This window comes from Ursus americanus, chromosome 14 (assembly GCF_024610735.1).
Source record: "Ursus americanus isolate L20-20 chromosome 14, mUrsAme1.1.p, whole genome shotgun sequence".
Classification (NCBI taxonomy): domain Eukaryota; kingdom Metazoa; phylum Chordata; class Mammalia; order Carnivora; family Ursidae; genus Ursus; species Ursus americanus.
The window spans coordinates 14,120,626-14,144,617 of NC_142140.1; the positions used below are offsets into that span (position 1 = coordinate 14,120,626).

Here is a 23,992-nt window from a genome sequence, read left to right on the forward strand (position 1 = left end):
AGAGAGAGAGAGAGACAGTGAGCAAGTGAGCCAGGATGGGCGGCAGGAAGAGAATCCTCAAGCAGACTCCCCACTGAGCATGGAGACCGACCCAGGAGCTCCATCTCAGAACCCTGAGATCAAGACCTGAGCTGAAACAAGAGTCGGACAGCTTAACCAGCTGAGCTGCCCAGGTGCCCCTCCAACACATGAATATACCATGTATTCTTTATCATTGGTTGACAGGCATTTGTGCTATTTCCACTTTTTGGCTATTATGAATAATACTGCTATGAACATTCACATACAAATTTTTTGTGCAGATATAGATCTTCATTTCTTTGGGGTATTTGCCTAGGAATGCAATTGCTGATTCATATAGTAATTCTATGTTTAACTTTTTGAGAAACTGCCAGACTGTTTTCCAAAGCATTTGTATGACTTCCCATTCCCACCAATAGTAGGAACTAACAGGTTCCACGCAGAACCTATGAGGGTTCTAATTTCTCCACATCCTCAACAACACTACTAGTTGTCTTTTTTATTTTAGCCATCCTAGTGGACATAAAAAGGTATCTCCTTGTGGTTTTGATTTGCATTTTTCCAATGGATGATGTTGAGCAGCTTTTCATGTACATGTTGCCTAGCAGGGCGTCTTCTTTGGGGACATGTCCATTCAAATCTTTTGTCCATTGTTCATTGGGGTATTTGTCTTTTCATTGGTGAGTTGTAAGATTTCCTCATTTTTTTTTTCCTGGTTACAAGTCCCTTACCAGATACGTAATTTGTAAATATTTTCTTCCATTCAGTGAGTTGTCTTCACTTTCTTTCTGGTGTCCTTTGCAGCACAAAAGCTTTTAATTCTATTGAAGTCCAACATATCTACCTTTTTTTCATTGCTTTTGGATCATGTTTAAGGAACCACTGCCTAATGTGAGGTCACTAAGTTTTTTGCCTCTGTTTTCTTCTAAGAGTTTTATAGTTTTAGTTCTCACTTTTAAGTATTTGATTTCTTTAGAGTTAATTTTTGTACATGGTGTGAGGTAGGGGTTGAACACCATTCTTTTGCATATTTATATGCCATTTGTTAAAAGGACTGTTTCTTTCTCCATTGAATTGTCTTGGCATCTTTGTCAAGAATCCATCAATCATAAACGTGACAGCTTACTTCTGGACTCTCAGTTCTATTCCACTACTCTGTGTGTCTCTAATACTTTTTCCCCCTGCATTAATACAGAATAAAGTATTTGCATATATAGGAGCATAAGAAGAAAATTAAGGGACATGTTAATCCCACTGCAGTAGACGAGCCATTGGTTGCAATTCTTCACTGCCCTCTAGTAGTTGGGTACGTCCACACCCTTATCATGGCCTCACCGTGGTGGGTGGAGTAGACTGTGGGCTGGGTCCATTTGACTCTGGCGGTGGCCGTGTCATCTGTTCTGATTCTTGGGATGTCAGTGAATGTAACATAAGGAGATACTTGAACTAGGCTTGCACAGCTGGTCCTGCTCTCTTGCACTTTTGCTATCACCATCAAAGAGTATCCACCTTGGGTAGCTATTGGTTCCAAGAGAATGGCAGATGTGTAGAATACACGTGACCCCACTCTGTGATCTGGAGCCCAGCCACATTTACCCAGAGTCTATTCAAAACTCAGACACTTGGGCCAGAAATAAATGCTTATCAATGTTTACCACTGCAGGGTTTGTGGGTGGTTGTTCTGTAGCAATAGCTAACTAATAACCTACCACTTAGAGATAACCGCTCCTATCAGTTGGGTCTTTTGATTAAAAATGAGATTGTGAAAGAAATCTATCTATATGTGTATACTTGCTCTATTGTTTTTACTTAACGTTTTCCCATAATACTCGGTATTATTAAAAGTTCTTGATGAACACTCCTTTTATTATCTACCTGTTTCAACCTTTGACAGTTCTCGCAACCATCCCCATATTACTTTTCCTATTATAAGAAAAGTATACTGAATTTCACTCTTTTTCTCTCATACAAATCTTGGTCTCCATTCACATTGCATGGAATGAATTCCTAGAAATAGACACCTTCAGTTAGTTTCTATAACCAGAGTCCAATGTGGAACCACTGAATCCCGGGTTCCTTCCTGGCACCTTATTCCTATTTTCACCTGTACTATTTGGCTGAACCAGCTTGCTTTTCTTCTACAAGAATACAGGCAAATTTGAATTTCCTTTAAAAAAACTGGGGGGATTCTTCCAGCATGTTCCATTATCCTATCTTTGGGCATTTACAGTTTATTCTAAAGAAGAAAACTTGCCCCAGAAAGTAAACTATACAAAACCCTCATTTTCCTTCAAGCTACAGTGGAAATATGACATGGAGACCAAATGTGAGCACATTTTTAAAATTATTATTGACGTAGTTGATAAAAGACCATATATCCAAGAAGATGGTATCCAGGGTAGTAGCCAGATCTAATTTTCTTTATGTCCTGAACAGTGCCTGGCACTGTGCACAGCTGCATTCAATAAATACTTCTTGAGTAAATGAATATAAGAAATAGAACATGTAAGCAGACTTTGAAGCCAGAAATTATGGCCCTCACAATGATTAATAACTATTTTTAGGGTTTCTATAGTGACAAGTATGCTACATCTAAAATTAGCTGTGTGGGACGTCCAAGAGTAGGTTAGAGGTAGATACTCTATCTCAGCTTCTCTGGGTGCTTCTTAGCAAATAAATGGATCTGTCTCTGCCACTTCCCCTTTTTCAGGGAAAAATCACATTTTTTCAGGCCATCCAATAACCATTGATCCAGTTTCATTTTGGCAATTGCTACAACGGATACCTTAAGACCGCCACTCCCTGTCCTTGCACATTACCTACGCTCAGTCTCCTGGAAGTCTCCTTCAGGTACCTGTGTTTCCTCCTCTTGCAAACAGAACTGATCTCGCCTGGCGATCGCCTCCCAGTCCTTGCGCCCCCTCCTCCTTCCTGCATTGGCTTCTCATAGGCCATTGTCACTCAGCTCCTTGGGCAAGGTAGAGGTCCCCTTACAAAGGCAATGACTAGTACCGGGCTCAGATACTTAATAAAATAAGTGCTCTTCTTTTTTCTTTTCTTTCTTTCTTTTTTAAAGATTTTATTTATTTATTTGACAGAGACAGCCAGCGAGAGAGGGAACACAAGCAGGGGGAGTGGGAGAGGAAGAAGCAGGCTCATAGCATAGGAGCCTGATGTGGGGCTCGATCCCATAACGCCGGGATCACGCCCTGAGCCAAAGGCAGACGCTTAACTGCTGTGCCACCCAGGCGCCCCCTTTCTTTTTCTTTTTTTTTTTTTAAGATTTATTTATTTGAGAGAGAGGGAGAGAGCAAGAGAGAGAGAGAGGGCACACACACACAGAGGAAGAGGGAGAAGCAGACTCCCTGCTGAGCTGGGGGCCGACATGGGGCTTCATCCCAGGACCCTGGGATCATGGCCTGAGCCGAAGGCAAACGCTTAACCGTCTGAGCCACCCAGCTGCCCCAATAAGTGCTATTCTTAGCCATTCATACCCTAGGCCACATTTTTTAAAAAATTATCTTTGCTAGTCAGTCACCTCAAAATTCCTAGACAGAAATGGAACAAAGGAAAGGAAAGTGCAACTGAGTGTACTTCAATTAGAGCATTCCGAGGACAGGGAGGCGCTCTGCGGGAACCTGGGAGTTGACGGGGGAGAAGGTCCGGGATGTGCCACACACCCCGGCCGCAGTCTGTCACAGTTGGTGCAGGATGAGCCGGGCTACAGCTGCCAGCAGTTTACCACACTCGGAAACTCTCCGTGCCCGGACACACACAAGTATTTGCAGGTGCAGGACCTGCTCGCAAAGAAGAGAGAGGCTAAGGCGTCCTCTTCAGACTGAGAAGTGCTGCTCACGCTCAGCAGGGAGAGAGACCTATTCCTCATGCCCCATGCTTCTTGTCCCCTCCATGCTGTGCGGTTGACAGAGGCTGAATGAATCATATACAGAACATAGAAACGCAGTACTTGAGAGTATCCACAGAAAACTTGACTTTGTCACCACGGGGTAAATGTTATTTTCAGCTCCTGAACAGAGCCAAACATCTTGAGAGAGAATGAAAATGCAGACAAGACCGTTATCAGATAGTGGCTATCAGGACAAGAGAGATCCTTTCATTTCATTCATTGGGGAGTTGCTGTTGAGTTTCGGTCCATGGCCGCTCTGACAAACGCTCCTGGGTATGTGCTTAGAGAAGCCGAGCTGCCTGCCATCCCACCGTAAAGCAAACTGCCTGTGAGTTTGTAACTATTACAGCTGTGATGATGAAACAGTAAAGAAGAACCGCCTCTAAGTCAAAAAGTGCACCCAGAGATAAGATTCATTTTCAATGCCCTTGCAGCTGCTCCTGATGGCGCGGCCACTGCACTTCTCAGTAAGTGGGGGTCCAAGGCTGATTCATCGCAAAGTGAGCAAATGCCTTTTTTCCCTCTAAGATTACCCTGCGCTCCACCTCCTAAGAATTTCATTACATGGGGAAGGGGGGTGGATAGGGAAAGGGAGAAATAATGATTTCTAAATATGTGGCAAATTTTTAAATATAAAGGGGAAACAAAACCCCTTATAACTATTACTAGCAGGGTCAGAACTAATAACGGTGCTATAAAACATCTATCAGGCAGGTCATATCGATTCTGGGTATAGCATTCTATTCTTGTGTCCTTGTAACTCAGCTAAGTAACCGAGGAGGGCAAATCCATGGCTGGGTGAGTCATATTAACAAGACACCTACGGTTTTTGTTGACCCTTATATAGGGGACTTGATTGCCATTGTTGCAGATATTTTGGAGGTTAAAAGGAAAATACATACTCTGCCACGATTTCCTAGAAAATACCTGAGGTTAGAAAACAGGGTGTAGCAGTTAATGAAGTATCTTGATGAAGACGTTTCAGAGTTAATTAAGAAAGCTACAAATTAAGGAACAACAGCAAAAAGGAGATGATTGCATTGCATCTAACTGAAGGCTTCTGCTTTTTGTCTCTCCTGGGGGTTCTGGAATTTTTCAAGATTGTTTGACTTGATATGAGATGTACAATAATTTGAAGTATCTAAAACATAAATAGCTGAAATATCTCACTTGGTTTTAATTATTTACCCAAAGCAATATGAATTTATTTTTATATATCCAGGAGAAATGGATTGAATGAAGAATTTTTTAAAAAGAAAGAAAAAAAATCCCTCAATACGCCATGAGCCTAACATTCATAGACACGTGAAAAGTGACCGCTTTTATAACCATATTGATTAATGTATTTGATACTCAATTTAATGGATTATCATGCCAAAAATTTCATTACCTGGTACAATTTTTATTTTGTGTGAAAGGTTATGTCCTCTTTTGTAGTTATTGAAAAATATATTAAGGTATGTAGCTATTTGTTAAAAGTTTGCCTTTCAAAACATAATAAAGATTTGGAAATCAAATCACCTCATTTGTTTTCTTACATGAAATGCTACTTGGGGAAATTTTTAGGCAAGGTACCGAATGTATCACACCTCCCCCCAAACGGATCAGACTTGTTAACATGCCTCCAGCCTGCTGTGCTCTGGTCTACCTTGTCCCCGTGCTAGGCTTTAGCCTGCAGAGCTGGACTTGGTAAGGGCAGCATATTAATTTGCCTCTATTCTATACAGGACCAGGCACGTGTAGCATCTGCCGTGTGCCTGTCACTGAGCTAGGTGCTGGGGCTGCAGCCAAACGCACAGAGAGGATGGATCTGGTCCCAGCCCTCTGCTATTGAGCATGGTCATTGGAAACAAGAGGATCGCCAGAGGCAGGTATGCCCAGGAATGGGGGGAGCACGAATGCGGGCTGGCAAATCATACCACATGGGGTTAGCTGGGAGACATTTAACCACCATTGGGAGATTAGCAGCAAAGTCCTTCTTCCTTCATTTTCCCAATGAAGCACTCTTCCTACCGTGGCTAAAGATTGTTTATGAATGTATAGGGCAACAATTTGAACCCATGACTTACATTTTATGACTATTTCAAAAATTGACCAAAATCCAGGAATAATAAGAAAAAAATGCATGCATTCTATGTGGTCCTTATCACTCATTTATATTTTTAGGAAGCTTGCACAGGTTATCGTGGGGGTGGGGAATGCAATATACCTAAATGCCAAACGTGTCACTTGCATTTTACAGCTTGGGTTATTTATTTATTCTTCATCCCTCAAGAGATGAGTTTTATTGCTGACACTGTACAGGAACAAAAGAGGAAGTAAAAAAGTATACTCTTTACTTCTAAGAGCCTAACGGAGCATGAATCCTCTCAGTTGCTTTTCAATTTCTGTGCACTGAGGTCAAGTCTGGAATTAGATGTCACCACAAGTGACTCAAAAATGCTCTAAAAACAGGGTTGCATATACAACTTTGGTTATAAAACAAATGCCCTGGGCAAAAAAAAAAAGTTGAAAAGAAAAAAAGAGGGGAAAATATTCTTAAGTCTGAACTTCGGTAGATTTTGACCAATTCTTAGGAACACTGGGGAAATCCATTGCCAATTGCCAAAACTTTCTACAAACATCTAAGTGCAAGAGGTTGTGCTCCTGTTTTCTCCCAAATTTCCAGTATAACACTTACCAGAAGCTAGATTCTTAGAGGGCACTTGAGGAATTTTAGGTAGACTCAGTGAAATGTCACCTGAGCCTATGATATTTCTAAGAAGTCTGAGTTTGTATTTGTGATGATTGTTAGTAGGCCCATTCTGCTTAATTTGAATGTTATTTTAACAACTTGATAGCTTTCTTGCAGATTTTAATTGGTAGCCATGAAAAGTAGTTGATCATATTGTCATTTTGATACATGTATTTTTAAGCGAGAGCGGTAGCTCTGTTTTTGTGCAGTGAAAGGTTGCCCGGTTGACATTTATTTAACAATATACCTTTGGATTAAAAGCATGGCGCAGAGAGATTTGGGTTGTTTTTCCGGCAGTGGTAATTGCTATGCCTGAGACCAGAAATAATAAGGGATCACGGACAAAGGCTGGAGGAGCTTTCAGGGAACAGAGCAGAGAATGAACAGGATTACGGAAAACACGGGTCAACTGCCAAAGCTCTAGTAATACCCAGTCTTGGGGGGAATTTATCTGGCTCACAAAAAATTGTCATTCTCAGTAAGGTTTTGACTTCTATTTGAGTATCTTGTGTTGTCTATAGGACATCTAATTTTGTTGTGTCACCTTTTTGAATGGAAAATATCACAATGAGATGTGGGGGAAAAAGTGTATGGCTGTTTTATAGCAAAAAAAAAAAAATCTAACATCGAAAAAGTTTTGAGTGATTGAATATGAAAAATAATTCCATTTTCAGCAGCTATGATGCCGGAATAGGTAACAAATTCTAGGGAAAGGTGCTTGTTATGTAAAATATTGAATTATCTTCCCACTGAGTTTTATCTCTTCAATTACTTAACAGCAAAAGACAAATAGGTGTTTGGTCATAACATACTATTTGCTTTGCCGGTCAGTACAAGGCACCAGGGAATATCAATCTTGCATTTTTTTTCTGACCTAGAATTCCTCTTAATGACAATTAGTGCAAAGTGAGAGCAGATGTAACATCATTTCAGGAAATGCTGACGTTTCAAAGACATAACCTTCTTAACTTGCAGAGGAAACTGTCTTTGTTGTTATTTGTTAAGGGTCTTTTTGGTTTTATTTTTGAATCTTTCCTTCTTAGGCTCAGCAAATTACTAATGCTTCCCTTTAACTCTGTAACATTCTTACTTGTTGAAAAACTTGAAGTATTAAAATACCTGCTTTTATTGTTCTCGTCATTTTTGAAGTTCTGTTTCTACACGGCGTGGGACCAGAATAAGAGAAAATTATTTTTATCAAAAGTAGCACAATTCTGATTAGCAATACTTAAGTTTATATGAAAAAGAAGTTGATTTATATGATGTTGCTATCTTCTATATTGTGATATTTTATTAATTTCATTACAAAGTTAAAAGTGATAGTAGTAAGTTAAGAAGTTGGTTAAATAGTAAGCTAAAAAATAATTAAGAATTTCTTTTTTCGCCATTTAACCAAAAGTCTATCTTCTACCACCATTATATTCACTAAATACCAACCCATTTAAGTAAATTTTTAAAAAATATTGTATTTTTACGTTATTGCTATACCCAATGTGGGACTCAAACTCATGACCCTGAGGCCAAGAGTCACGTGCTCTTCCAACTGAGCCAGCAAGGTGCCCCTTTTTAAATACATTTTTAAACTGAAAACTAGAAGTTATTTAAATTAGTACAGAACATAGACTTTGCTGTTGGAAAATCTAAGATTGGGTCTAAATTCCATTATCTACTAGCTGTTTGATTGTGGAAAATTATTTAAGCTCTCAGACTCCTTTTCTTCATTGTCAATTGGCTGATACCCATGTGGGCCACCCACTGAATCAAAGGAGGGGGGTGAGAGATAAAAAGAAGAACTCTTTTGTAAAAGCCAGGGTAGCACACAACACGGGGAAGCTGTGAAAATTCTTTGTTCCTTAAAATCCGGTCCATATGAAAAATGCCTTTCAATATCTTCAGAGGAAACCCTCAAGATTTCTAATCGATAATTCCCAACAAGATATCCACTCCCTTCTTCGAGGACATGTCCAACAAGATGCTGAATTAACACCCACGCTTTCCAGACTGCCCCGCAGAGTTATTATAACCGTACTACTCCTGGTTAGGTTCCATTGTCCAGTTGTTTCAAGTAGATAGCAAAACTGTTTTTATTTTCTTCAGGCCTGAAACTATGTTTTTAATTCCTTTGATGGCCTGCCCCTATTTGGATTCATCAGAATGTTTAACCTCTCCAAAGCTCAAAGTACCATAAATGTATACCAGGTTGGTGATACAAAGTGTCTCTTTCCCACATTCAAATTGTTTTAGATTTAAGTTTCTTGTCATGTTGGCCCATATTTAAATACTTGTTAGTGAAAATTGGAATGGTGCTTATTTTCAATCTGATTAACAGTGCCTAGAATTTTTACTGTTCAAAGATTTGCTCTGGTCTCCTGCTCAGGACCTGACCTCACCCACTTAGTTTCTGCTCTTCTGGCTTTGCCCTCGCTGTGGATTCCACCAGGCCTGCCTTCCCCCTTTGTGTGTCAAGAACTCTGATTAAGGGACGCCTGGGTGGCTCAGTTGGATGAGTGACCCGCTCAGGTCGTGATCTCGGAGTCATGAGATCGAGCCCTGCATCGGGCTCTGTGCTCAGCTCCAAGTCTCCTTGGGACTCTTGCTCCCTCTCCCTGTCTCCCCCCTACCCTCTCTTTCCCTCTAAAATAAATAAATCTTAAAACAACAACAACACTCTAGTTAATCCTTCCGGAGTTAATTCAGAAGTCTCTTGGCTCCTACTGCGCCCCATTCACACCTTTATTGCAACAGTGTTTAACTGGACTACAATTATCCATTTACATTTCGTCCTGCCCCTCAGACTACAGATCCAGGTTTTAAAGACAAAACCCAAGATTTGTTCATATTTATATTTTTAGCACATAATGGATAGTTCGTGACTGTTAAATGGGAAATTGACTACATTTTACATAAAAAGGTAGCTTTCAGTTTTTCTTAAACATGGCAACTGGTGGTGATTGGAATCTCCATCCTCCTGTCTTCTGTAGGATGCGATATCATGGCGCCTGCATTATTCATTCTGCTATGGGCTGCGGTGATACCAAGAGCAGACTTACTTCCCGATAAAAAATGTAGGTACCATCTATTAAGTTCACTAGCGTTTCTTCATTAAAAAAAATACATTACAAAAAATGATAGCACTATTTTTTTCCTAAATAATCCCTCCATTAGGAAATTATGTATGCATTTTTAAAAGAAGAGTATTTATTCTTATCAGAATACAAACTTTTTAAACATGCTGTACTTTAAGAAAGCAAAGTTGGCTGGAATGCCAGTTTTATGCTACAAAGGGGAATCATATTCTGAGTGTGGGTGTATGGGCTCTACGGAATAGAGCTGGAGCTGGTGACCACATATGGGTGCCTTCCCATACAAGAGGTTGGTTACAAGTCTTCACAGCCAAAGAATAAAAAACTTCCACTATGTTTTAGTTCAGAAACTTGTTGAACTATGGATTTGGTATAAGGACAGAGTCTAAGAAAAGGAAATTATCACATGATCTGTATGTAGTGTTGTCTAAGAGAACTTTCCATGATAAGGACACTGTTCTTTATCCTCATTGTGCAATGGAGTAGACACTACACATAATGACTACAGAGTAGTTGAAATACGGCTTGTGCAACTAAGATAATGAACATTTGGTTTAACTTACATTTAACTAGCTATACATGGCTAGCGGCTACCATAATGGACAGTGTGGTAGAGACAGAGCCCTGCAAGTCCTGTATGTGGCAGGTACAGACACAGAGTTGTAGAAGGCTATTAAAAATTAAAGGTCAATGGAAATCTCCTAACCATGTAGCAAATAAATAAAAGTCAGTTTCCTAATGGTGTGTACAATATTGTCCTAGTTTTAGGAAACAATTTAACAAGTTGTAGCAACATATGCCAAGGACAAAAAATAATGAATATATCACATATTAACACTATTCTTAGTTGCAGGATTAGAGGTAACTTTTCTTTTTCTTTTTGCTCACCTGTGCTTTCCAAAATTCCTAAAATGAACAGGCATTGATTTTGTAATTTAAAGGGAAGTTTTCATTTTGAAAACAGTGGTTCAAAGAAAAAAACCTCTTTTCTATTAATGTCTAAGCAGTTTGGCTCACTAATTGTTTTGACTTTGAATCATAATGAGAAATAAATTAATTTTACATCAAGAACCAGTGCAAATACAAATATTTAAGTACATTCATGTAGCGGAAACAAGAGGTTCATGAAATAGTAATTACGTTTCATGCACCCTGATATTTTCTATCCTATTTTCTTCCATGTCAATTAAAAAAAAATTCTAGCTACAAACCAAAAGATTTCCAGCCAATTTATACACAATGGCCCTCAGTTTGAAATCTATAGTTGTAATGAATGATGTATTTGAATATTCATATTTCAGTAAAAACCTGTATGTGCTATAGGGAATTACCTGGGCAAAGTTAGAAAGATAATGAATTAAAAGCAGTTTTAAAGCAACTTTTTCCAAACTTATTTCAGTATTATACACTCTAACAATCATAAAATCCTACACTACACACCGAAGTACTTGAAAAATTTCAAAGGGCTGCGTCCGTACAATTGAACATCATGAGGCTCTGTTTCATCAACAGCTTTGCTTCTCCCCCCTACCAACTTCACCGTCCAAGTTATTGGTCTAGCCCAAGTTCTTTTACGCTGGGAACCAAATCCTGATCAAGAGCCAAAGAATGTCGAGCTAGGCTATCACGTGAGAATAAATGGTCCGCAAGAAGAAGATGTAAGTATTTATTCTGACAGTCATCTTTATTTAGAGTCAGTTTGAACTTTGACTGCATTTTCCCTATCGAATGAAATTTTAAGTTACAAAAAAAAAAAAAAAAAAAAAGGACTCGAGGGTTTTCTGTTAGACTCTGAGCAGAGTAGGGTGCCAAAATGACCGTGACCTAGTGTCATGTGTGTGGCTCAGCGTTTGACAGCAGCACAGACCATTTTAACTTTGCCCCGATTCTTTCTCCAAGAAAAGAAAGTTTAGTGACTTTGAAGGTAAAATGGATTTGATACTTGAAAATAGCAAAGAGAAACAGATAGAGAAAAGAGCAGTGGAGTAAAATGGGAGGCAGCCGGGTGCCTAACCAGAGAGGCCAAGTTCGAATCCGAGTTCAGCCACTTCCTGCCATGGCAACCTTGGGCCGGTCACTATAGGTCTCAGAGACGCGGGTTTGCTGCATCCCACTGCTGGGTTTATGTTAAAGCACCCGATACCTAGGAGATGTGCAGTAACGTGAAACAAAGGGAGAAGTGATTAGTATTAGCTATTTTTTCAGTCAATATGGAATTCTAGAGAATCCTCCCTTAGAATATTACCCCTGGGGAGGAGACTGAGACTAGAGGTGATGGCTGAAGTGAATATGAGCCTTAATCATAGTATTCTGTTTTTACTGTGTTCATGTATCATTGAAGAATTATTATATTATTATTGTACTTTTTTTTAACACACAAATGCTACAATTGGGCCGTTTATTTACTTGCTCATTTCTTAAAAGCAACTTTGTTGAGGTATGAATGGTGTATAAAAAGCTGTACGTGTTTACCTAACTCTATGAGTTTGGGGATAAGCATATATGCACCTGTGAAATCACGTGCTTAAGTTTTTTCTATCCAAACTAGTTCATTGCATTTTATTTACGTGCCATTTGAAAAGTGGAAGAAAATGCCTGTTGGATTAAAATAGCTCTCTTAATGCTCTTTCCCTTTTCTGTATCATGACTTGTGGCGTTTATTTTTAGTATGAAACCAGAAACACTGAAAGCAAACGCGTAACCGTTCTTCATCAAGGCTTTTCAGCAAGTGTGCAGACCATCCCATGGAATGGCCACTCCCTCCTGGCAAGCGACTGGGTTTCTGCTGAGCTTAAAGCCCCACCGGGTAAGGCAGGCTCCTAACAGCCTCGTATTGTATTCCTGACTTGGCAGAACAGGCAAAGTTGGAAAAGAAACTGGCTTTTCTTTTCCATAGTCAGTCAGCAGTTCCTGCCAAGGATTCTTCCTCCTCATCAACATCCTAACCACGGCCGTGATTACTTATTGCCACCTGCCCCCCTTTCCATCCAGTATATCCCTGCAGACATAGCTTACGTTTCTCGCTCTCCTGCTCTAAAGTCACAGGGTCATCAGCAAAATCGGGGCCAATAAGGTCTTTCATGATTGGGCTCTAAGACATTTTCCAACCCTACCCAACATGATTCCTTTGCTTTTCTCAGATTTCTAACACTGAGCCCCACACAGCAGCTTCTTCTTGCCTCAGAGGCTTTGCTTTCTTGAATTCTGCCTGCTTTTCTGAATCTTTCCCACACTTTAAGGCCCAAATCAAGTTGTACCTCCTCTATAAGCCATTTCACTTTTCGTCCTGTACACCAAAGGGCGCCCTTCCTCCTCGGAGCCCATTCACGGGCTGTGTTACGCATTTGGCACGTACGCCATTCTCTCTCACAAATAATACAGTACAAATATTCCCTGCCGCCTCTGCATATGAGCCTGTTGGGGACAGGGACAGTGGCTCATGCTTTACTGAGCCAGGAGAACGAGAGTGCATGTTTCCTCCTGTCATGTTTGCAGAGTCCTGCTAGAATGCCGGAACGAATAAAGGAAGCTGTTGATGGTTCACTAAGGCCACAACACAGAACAACCCACCGTGATGAAAGAGGAGAGACAGCACCCACTGTCTGTACCGTCCTTTGGTGGAAAATTAGGGTATCTAATATGTAGAGTCAGTGATACTTGTGATTAAACCCTTGGACACACACACACACACACACACCAGGGAAAGAGAGAAGGATCACCAAGTTCCAGTAACAACTGTCTTTGCCAGTCTGTCCCACAGGCAATCATCCTCTTGTCACATCACTGAACGAAAAGGCTACATACCCCCTGAATTGTGTCAAGGACTGAGACCAGCACTGTGAACATCTTCCTGTTAACTCACTATAACATGTTGCCAAGACCATATAGCAGTCAATTCACAATGGCCTGGATTCCAGGTTCAGGGACTAACCCAAGGCAGACCCAAGATCACAAATACAGACCTCTGTGTGGCTGACTTTAAACTTCTTTTCCATGTCTCAGTGAGTAACAGGACTATACCTGTAATGCATCTTTCACAATTACATTTCTGCAATTCTAATTATTCTCTGAGCATGCCAATATACAGTGACATGAACGAAAAATTAATTCTCCCTTGAATCAAACAGAATTCATACCAAGTAATTCCTCAGAAGAGAGGTGGGAGACAAACAAATTATAGGCGACTGCAAACTATACTTGGGCATGGAACATCCGGTCATTTCGTGCATGGACAGTACATTGAGTACAAGGCCTACACATCAGTCTATGTATGTTTGTTGTATATGAATATATAGAAAAAACCTATCTGACCGTGCATGGTAATAACACAAAGTAGTCGGTGTCCCTTTTGTCCAACTTCTCTGCGGACAAAAGAGGTCTGTCTTCTTCTCCCCTGAACTTTGCTGACAGTGATATATATGATCATAGGACTGACTTAAACTAAGCTACAAAGACCCCTTCTATCATTCGAGATTCAATCTAAAGGCTCTCACTTTGATGCGGTCCTCCCAGACCCTCGGCCTAAAGTGTTTTTTCCCTGTGAGCAACACATGGTCAATGTCACCACAGTGTGTTCTGAAGAGCCCCAGTTAACATGGTGACAATGTGGTTTGAAATGAAAACAAGGCTTTCCAGTCAAATCTTCACAAATCCTACGTGAAATGAACATAGTATGTTTGGTGAAAAATTGCAAGATTCCTTTAATATCTTTGCACAGTAAAGCTGACTTCAACAGGCTAGTGTGCATGGAGTCTCCGAGGAAGTGTTTTGTTTTTGTTTTTTAAAGATTTTATTTATTAATTTGAGAGAGACAGAGATAGCAAAAGAGAGAGAGAGGGAGAGGGAGGGAGAGGGAGAGAGGAAAAGAGGGGGTGGGGAGAGGGAGAAGCAGGCTCCCGGCTGAGCAGGGAGCCCGGCGCAGGGCTGATCCCAGGAGCCCAGGATCATGACCTGAGCCAAAGGCAGCTGCTTAACTGACTGAGCCACCCGGGTGCCAGAGGAAGTGTTATTATCTGGCAGTGCTGCCAGCACCCCCTTCCCTCGGAGCAGCAATTTCTGTTATTCAGGACACATTTGGGTGCGACCTAATGAATCACACAATTCTAGGATGGAAAGTGGCACTGGAGACCTTTCTCTGTTAACACCCCATTTACAGCTGGAAAAACTAAGGCCCATAATAGTGGGGTTCAAAGTGTCACAGCTCATTATTGAAAAATGTGGCATTAGAATATCAAGGTTCCTGGGCCCCAAGCTCTGAATGACAGTCTCTTGTCCTATTAAACTGTCATTAAAGTATGTCACACACGCACACCCTCTTAACCCAAAGTAGCCAGAAACTTTAATGCCAGAAACACAGGCTTTGTAATCCTAGCTTCATCTCCCAGTAAGCTGGCCTTTTGCAAATAGGTCTCTATAAACTTTTGATAATGATTACTTTTTTTATGGTAAGACGTGCCCAATCACTACGGTTTCAGAGGAAATGCAAAATTTAAAAGCTGTCATGGCAGTTTTGGTCTTATTTTTGACCATCTTATTGGCCATCTAGGGTCTCCTGGAACCTCGGTTGTGAATTTAACATGTACTACGAACACCACATTAAATAACTATGATCCCTTAAGGCCATTCCAAGTTTCTCTTTACTGTACCTGGCTGGTTGGCAAGGATGCCCCTGAGGATACGCACTATTCCCTCTACTATAGGTGAGTACCTATTTTTACTTATGCAAATGCATTGTTTCCTCTAGTCTTAAAAACTTATGAGTGTTTCCATTTAGGTATGGCTCCTCGACCGAAGAATGCCAGGAGTATAGGAAAGACACACTGAAGAGAAATATTGCATGCTGGTTTCCGAGGACTTTTATCAGTAGCAGAGGGAGTGACTGGCTGGCAGTGCATGCTAATGGCTCCAGCAAGCGTGCTACAATCAAGCCTTTTGATCAGCTATTTGCTCTGCATGCAATTGGTAAGGTAGACTTCCCTCGAAGCTGAAATAACCAAATCGCAGAATCCCAGCATTGGAAGGGGTTATAAAGATCACCTAGTTTGAGTAATTTTCTGATGCTAAGTGACCATCTGTCCTCTGCCTGACAATCGCAGGGGCCAGCTTTCTCAGCCTCAGCTCTACTAACGTTCTTGGTTGGATAACTGTCTTGCGGGAGCTGTCTGGTGCCTTGTGGGATTTTTAGCAGCACCCTTGGTCTCTACCTACCAGACCAGTAGCCTCTTCCCCCAGCTGTGACAACAAAATGTCCCCCAACATTTCTAAATGTCCCATGGGGGACAGAATCTCTACCATGGGAGAATCACTGAACCAGGAATGTGAACTCGCTGCTGAAGGGAGCAGCCCCTTTTCAGCTCTGACTCATTTCATGAAGTTTCTGCCCATTGATCCTGTGATGGACAGGTACCACCTCCAAGTAATTCTCATCCTTTTCCTCCCAAGATGGTCTCAGAGCTACCCAAAGACAGCCAGCTTCCTCATCCTGAGATTTCTCTTCCCGAATCTTCCTACTGCCAATTCCTCATGCTTTCTTCTTAGGATCCTTTACCATTCTGGTCTGTCTCCTCTGGGTGATCCGAAAATGTTTTGCTCAGCATATGATTCTCAGATCTAAACTTATTATTTAAGGTTTCATTTCCTCGGTTCTCAAAATGGAAATAGTCTCCTTCATCCTAGATACTTGAATTAATGAAACCCATCAGGAGCCTTTCACATCGCATTCTTGTTACTAACGTTCAAGATTTCAGTTGTTGCATATTTATTGACGTGGGCTGTGGAGTCAGGCTGCCTGGGCTTGGATCCTGGCTCCCCTACAGACCAGCTGAGGGATTGTAGACAGGCTGATCATTCCTCTGTACCTTAGTCTTCTCATCAGAAAGAAATAGGGAGAAATTAACACTTCCTGCAAGGTTTCTGTGAGAATTAAGTATGTTAATAACCATGCAGTGCTTAGAACAATGCCTGGTAATTATACATGATTATAAGTATACAAAATATTATTTAAAGGGGCAGGATTTATCTCTAGCTCTAGCAAATGAAATATAACTTTTTTTTAACAGGGCCATATCACTAAAGAAGTTATGTAATTCTATGCAATAGTCTATTTCCCAGATGATCTAAAAGTGTCACTTTCCTGAAAATCGGTAATTAAAAAGGCTGAGGAGGACCTAGGAAGCAGTATTAATATGAAAATGGACACAACCTGATACGGACAACAGGAATTCATTTTCCTGTATGATTTTCAGTTCTTGGTGATAAATTCCTCATATAACTAAAAGAAATACATTCTTGGTTAAATTTTTTCTGCTTAGGGAATGGCAGGCTCTGGAACTGAGAGGTCCCACTCTTAGCTTGTCCCTATGATTCATTAATTGTGAGATCTAAGTCACATCACCTAAGACAAGAACACTCAGGAATAATTTCCACCCACATCACAAGGCTATACGACAATCAAGTGATAAGTCAGGGAAAAGAACTCTGGAGTTGTAAGTTAAGACATATATGGCCCAATCCACTCTTTTTATGCAAGAGAACATTGAAGCTTCCCACTTCATCCCCCAGACAAACCTGAAAGAAGACAAACAAAATAAAATGAAACAAAACTGAAGCTCAGAATGAGGAAATTATTACCCAGGGCCACACACCTGGCTCAGTAGAGGCAGGGCTCGGTGGAAGCCAGAGCAATTTCTCTCCAGAATGAGACTGACCCAGTTTGGTCCTGCTTGAGAAACAGGGATAGTGAGATGGGTCTTGCAATGAGCTGAAGGGGAAAGGGACTCGACCATTCAATGCCATTTGGAATAGGAATCCTTTAGGATTCCGGTAGAGATCTCTTCAGGGCTACTATGTAGGAGTCATCTGTGAGTCACTGGGGGTCTTGTGGCTTGGAGATTAGTTAAATCCTGAGGGTAGATCGATACTGGAGAAGATTGTATCTTAGACATGTCTTGAGGAGTGTGAGTGGATTGGATCTATCACCGCAGACCACTGACCTTTCATTCTCGAACCTAGATCGAATTAATCCTCCAGTGAATGTCACAGCAGAGATTGAAGGAACCTGTCTTTCGATTCAGTGGGAGAAACCCATTTCTGCCTTTCCAGTTCACTGCTTTGAATATGAAGTGAAAATTTACAACACAAGGAAAAATTATTTTCAGGTAATTCTTCAGATCATTCCAATATTTGATGATAGCATTTTCATAGAAACACTTGAAACATTCCATTCAGTGACAGCTGTGGTTATAGCTTGGAGCTAACAAGGTCAAAGGTATCTTATATCTATCCAAGTTTTGTAAAAGTAAACCAAGCTTTACTGGCTTTTTTGTGTTCAAAGGACACACTTTTGGTTCAAAGTAACACAAAGGATCAGATAGAAACTCATGAGCACTACTATTGGTGCAAATATAAAATGTTGCAGCCATTATGGAAAACGGTGTGACAGTTTCTCAAAAAATAAAAAAATAGAATTATTGTGTGACCCAGCACTTCCACTTCTTGGTATACATCCAAGAGAACTGTAAGCGGCGTCTCAAAGAGAAGTTTGCACACCCATGTTCACAGCAGTATTCACAACAGCCAAAAGGAGGAAACAACCCGAGTGCCCACTGACAGATGGTGAATGGATTAACAAAACGTGGTCCATTCACGCAATGCACTATTGTGCAGCCTTAAAAAGGAAGAGATTTCGGACACATCCTACAACCTGGACAAACTGTGAGGACACCGTGTTAAGTGAAATAAGCCAGTCACAAAAAGACAAATACTGCAGGATCGCACTTATGGGGGATACCAAGAGTAGTCACATTCGGAGAGACAGAAAGTAGAATGGTGGTTTCCAGGAGCTGGGAGGAGGGGGGCGTGGGGCTGTTGTTTAACGAGTCGAGTTTCGGTGTCGGAGGGTACAAGAGTGCACAAAATGGTTGCACAGCAATGTGAATGTACTCACCACTACCGAACTATACACTTAAAAATAGTTAGGATGGTAAATTTTATGTTTTCTATCTTTCACTACAACTGCAACATACTCGTTAGCACTAAAGAACAAAAAGTTCAAGGGACAGGGAACTGAGAGGCCGGCCAGCACTTAGGGAGCGTCAGCTCTGTGTCAGGCTTCATTATGCTAATTTATTCCATCTTCCCAGTAACTCCATTAAGTCACTCGCATTCCCATGACACAGGAAAGTGAGGCAGAGAGATTAAGCCACTAAGCTGCAAAGTGTAGGTCAAGTTAGGATTACCACTGGCGTTTTACTGATAGTTGGCAAAGCGAATTCCATTCCATCCAATCGGATTCAGCCATACTTGCAAACTGGTTTCTGTGTGGGAAGTATAAAGATAGGGAGGATAGCGCCTTTGCCATCCAGGAGCCCAGTCTAGTGGACACTCACCACATCACTGTCAGGGCCAGGAGAGGTCCAGAGGAGGGGGTGGGCAAAGCAGTCCCCCGCTGAGAAGAACTGAACAAAATCACGAAGGGGAGGTGCCTGGTGAGGGGAGAGGAGACCAACTTCTGTAGCCAGCACTTCCCAAAATACCTATGCTGAAAGACTGGTTTACTTTTTATAATTTCTAATCTAATTTCTAATTTTTAATTAGATTTCTAATTCAATTTCCAATTGTTCTTTTGGAAAATACATTAAAAATGAAAGGCTAGAAAAATCAAATATACCCCAAGAGAAGCCCGGTGATCATGGGCTTGAATGTTGTGGCAAATTGCTACGAGAGTTCTGACACCCTGGTCTTGATGTCTGTGTTTACCTCCCCGCGGCTCCGTGATCAACAGCTCCTGGCCTGCATCCGTGGGCCAAGCACACCTGAAGTGGCAGGGGGTCTGGGCAGAAGGTGTAACTCAAAGGCTTAAGAGAGCAGGGCTCCTTCAGCCAAGTGTCAGTAACTGAGTTGGCCTGGACATAAAGCCAACATTGGGATAAGTCGTCTTGATCCTACACTGGGACTTTTCCCAGAATGACTGAGATTTTACTTAAAAAAAAAAAAAAAAGAGTGGTTTCTCTTTTTAAAACCACTGCCATAGGCCACTGAAGAGTTTTATTCAACACAGAACTGTGACTGCATCTGTAAAATCAAAGAATAATTTTGGTAGCAGCATGAAAGCTGGATGTGTGTGGAGAGGGCCATGTGGACACAGGGAGGTGGGGTTAATGGCTCTGGCAACCAGCCAAGCAAAAGATAACAAGATAAATCAGGCGGTGGTGGTCGTGGGGCGGGGTAAGTCAAGGGGAAACACATCCGGAAGAACGTAAGATGCAGGCGTCAGGGATGCATGTCTGGTTTGGGGCATAAAGGATTAGCTGAATGGTGTGGACACTGACCAGTAGAGAGTAACAGAGAAAGACTCGTTTGTGAGAAAATAGCCTCGCTGTAACACGGGACAACCTTAGCCCGAATTACCTGTGGCAAACCCTAGTTACTGAGCACCTATTATTGTACTGAACTGCCCAACACTACTGTTTTTGCTCATCACAAGGGGTTGAATATTGGCAGTTTTCATAGGCTTCAACCCAAAACATCCTTAAACTTGGAATTACAAAGATACTTCCATTTAATTCCATAATCCATGCTTAGGTATTGTTATTCCCATTTTATAGATGAGAAAAGGGGCTCAGAGAGGTCAAGGAATTTGCCTTACAGGTAGTTTGGAGTATAGGATTCAAAGCCAGCCCTCTCCTAGATTCAAGGACTCTGCTCTTTCGTCTTCTCTATCACGGTGTCCCCCGTGGCTCCACTTTGAGACATTCCTATACATCAGGGAACAGCAAACTTTTTTTTTTTTCTTTTTTGGAAATGGCCAGATATTTTAGGCTTAGCTGGCCATACGGTTTCTATCACAATTCCTCAGCTCTACCACTGTGGGACAGAAGAAGCCGTAGATAATATGTAAGCAAATAGGCATGGGTGTGTTGCAAGAAAGACTTGTGGATACTGAAATCTCAGTTTCGTGGGTCATGAGATACTCTTCTGATATTTTTCAATCATTGAGAGAGATATAAAACCATCCGCAGCTTGCAAGCCCTACAAAAAGAGGCAGTGGGCCAGACTGGCCCACACATTGTAGTTTGCTGACGCCCGCTGAAGAGGGTGCAGACCAAGTGATGTTGTTTAGTAATTTGACTACAGAAGGTGGAGGGATGAGATGAGGCGGATTATGTGTTCTACAATTGGCCACTTCAGTCTTTTCATCTGGAAACATCCGCTGGACCTAGATAAGTCATCTGGGTGTTACCATTGACTTTTTCTTTATTTTGGTTCTCAGATCGCTTTCCCCGAAGGGTAGCTGCCAACACAGCCATACTGAAGCAGTCTAGAATAAACTAATGGGTCAGGTAACAGTGAGTCACAGTACTTAGGTACCACCTTCCATTCTGATAACTGACATTACTTAAATTACATGTCCAGAGATTCTTATAATGCTATTTTTTCCCCGTTTAGACAGAAAAAATGACAACGAATACATTCATCTCGATAATTGATGATATTTCTAAATATTCCATTCAAGTGAGAGCAGCAGTGAGTTCTGTGTGCAGACAGATGGGGTTTTGGAGTGAGTGGAGCCAACCTATATATGTGGGTAAGTATCTTCTGTTTATTTTTAAAGCGGGCGACCTTCCTCATGGTTAAAACAGATAATCCTGGAAAGGGTACACATTCACTCGTGGGTCCAGAGTGCCTCATCTTCGGTCAGTCTACTGCCTCTTTGACCGTTGCTATGCTCACTGGGCTTCGGGTGGCGATCCCATAACCTGGAGGTGTGGCCTTGCACCTTGAAGACAGAAAATTCACCCGCTGTGCTTGTCATCGCCTGGGTGTCCTGGGTTTCCAGTGACGTTCTCTGACAGAAGTAGACAGTGAAAAAGCAGCTGACCTATCTCTTGTGTGTGCTGCAAGCATGCAGCCTGAGGGTGTGGACGTATGTGGTTAAGTGTTGCGTGAGATCTACCAGAACATGGAACAGTACAAGGAACATGGGAATCGTACCTAGAGAGCGCGGGTGTAACACCCAGCTTTGGTACGTAATGACTGCATACCCTTGGAAAAATGCCTTCTGACTTTGCTTGGGTTCCCAGGACAAAGCCCATAGCATCCAGCTCACCCGCCTCACATGGTACTGGGAGATAAAACACAATGACTGTAGGTAACAATTATTGATGGCTGTTTGCCAAGCACTGCTAAATGCTTTACGTGCATGACCTTCATTAATCTTATCAACAAACCTATTTTGCAGATGAGAAAATAGCTTTGGAAAGTTTAGGCAATCTGCTCAACTCTGCTTGCCCAGGGAGTAGCAGATATGGGATTCAAACCGAGGTTGACAGATTCCTGCTCCAGAGCTCTCAGCGGGGCGCCAGGGGGTGACAGGATTCTGCAAGCGGCAAAGTGCTGAACAAATTAAACAATTATGAGATCCTGGGAGCTAACTTTGTGGTTCTGGCTGGTCAAGCGCGTGAATGTTCTTTCTCACTCATCCTATGGGGTATTCAATGATCATTTGAAGAGCATACTTAAGGAGAGCTTTCTTTTAGGCCCGTTGTAAAATTTTCCATGTAAGTCATTCACTTAAGGCTAATGGGTGGGTCTTCAGGAAATTCGTGGGCAGTGGCCCATTAGGCTGTGTGGATGTGAGTCAGATTAGACACGTGGCAGGTAGATTTCCATGGAAGGATGGGCGAGATGAGAGAAGGCCTAAGAACCGCAGCGTGGCTGGGAGTCTGCAAGGGGGTTTGTAAAGGGGAATGGCACCCCCCAGAATTGCGTAATGTACAATCAGCACAGCCTTATGGGATGGCTCCCAAATCCCCCCACTGGAACTCAGAGGAGCAGCATGAGCCTTCCTGGAAAGAGGGACAGGAAAGAAGGAGAAAAGGAATGAAGATTGGGCCAACTGCACCTACTTCCCACCTCTGCCGAGGCCAGTCTTGTCTCCCTCCTCTCCTCCCTAGCCTGCTGCCCCAACCTGGCTCCACAGGCCGGCACGCACAGGACCTCCCGCCACTCTGCTTCTTCTGCACAAAGTAGATTCACTTTGCTCGCCAAGAACAAAACAAACAGAACATTCATCAGTCCCAGGAAATTTTTAACAAGATTATTCCTTTTTATCAAATGTCTGCGATAGAAGTTTGATTTTCATTACTTACATTTGGTCACATTGGTTTTTTTTAACGGTGTATGTTACTCCCCAAGGGCACAAAACTCGTTAGCTCCAAATTACTGCTATTTCTGTGTCTTCCCAACATTGCTACACATAGAGCTTCAGAGATTTTTTTTAAATGCTGTCCAAAGACTTCAGACCAACATGGTGGAAACCAAGATGAGAGCCCTAAGAAGTGTTTGGATTGTGAAGTTCAGGTCAGTGTTGACCATAGACAGTTTAGAACTTACAGAGCAAAAGAGACAGATCAGGAAATCTAGGTTTTAACCATGGCTCTGTCAATGTCTAGCTCTCTGACCTAAGCAAGAGATGGCAAAAGATACCACCTCAGGAGCCGAGCAGTCAGAGCTAGCTTCGCGTGCTGTGCCGAGAAGGATTCTCAGGCTACATGGAGAGCTCTCAGGAACGGCACTCTCCCGTCACCTCAGCAGGGTACCAGGTGGTAATGAGTGTGCCCGGGGTTTGCCGCCCCTAACTGGTGACCCATGCCTAACCTCTCTGGGTCCCAGTTCCCTCACCTCAAAATGTGAAAGCTGCACCCCAAGTTTCTTCTACACTCCCTCAGTCCACCACAAAAGTGTGAGACCGAAATCGTGATCCGTAATGAGAATTTATTTTAAGCTTGTTTTTAATTATTCACTCTCCACTTTAGAGCTCTCCTCCCATTATTATTTCCTAAATAACAGCTTCCTAGTTTGGAACTAGGCTCATTATAATCCGCCCCCCCCCCCCAGGTATACCTCACTGCCATTATCTATGGCAAATCCCATTTCATTTACTGCCACCCTTTTCATAAGATGAGCTTATTAATATTACCACTCACCTTACAAATCCATCGTTTCTGGAATTTACTCCCCTGCTCAGTTTAGGATCATTAGTGAATTTAATCAATGCAGACTTTCCATTTTCATCAAGATGATTAATAAACATAATAGGAAGTCCGGGCCCCTCTGGGACATGTTGCATGGCTCTTCCCTACCCCTCGAGGATGCAACCATAATTATGCTCAGCTTGCAGTCTATCAGGCAATTTTGTCGCTACATTCATTTCCTTTAGACAACCTTCCTCCTCTCCTACCTTGTATG

The 23,992-nt window shown here is 41.8% G+C and overlaps 1 protein-coding gene across 1 annotated transcript in view; it reads left to right on the forward strand.

The window, feature by feature from the left end:
* Positions 1-4,310: 4,310 nt before the first annotated feature.
* IL5RA (interleukin 5 receptor subunit alpha) overlaps positions 4,311-23,992 on the forward strand; it is a 36,573-nt gene continuing 16,891 nt past the window's right edge. The window contains exons 1-9 of the mRNA XM_045808109.2: positions 4,311-4,395; positions 5,656-5,799; positions 9,644-9,727; positions 11,258-11,403; positions 12,413-12,551; positions 15,291-15,444; positions 15,519-15,706; positions 17,756-17,901; positions 21,191-21,329. Coding sequence (XP_045664065.1) covers positions 9,655-9,727; positions 11,258-11,403; positions 12,413-12,551; positions 15,291-15,444; positions 15,519-15,706; positions 17,756-17,901; positions 21,191-21,329 — 985 coding nt within the window. The 5' untranslated portion in view covers positions 4,311-4,395; positions 5,656-5,799; positions 9,644-9,654. The remainder of the gene's footprint in view (positions 4,396-5,655; positions 5,800-9,643; positions 9,728-11,257; positions 11,404-12,412; positions 12,552-15,290; positions 15,445-15,518; positions 15,707-17,755; positions 17,902-21,190; positions 21,330-23,992) is intronic.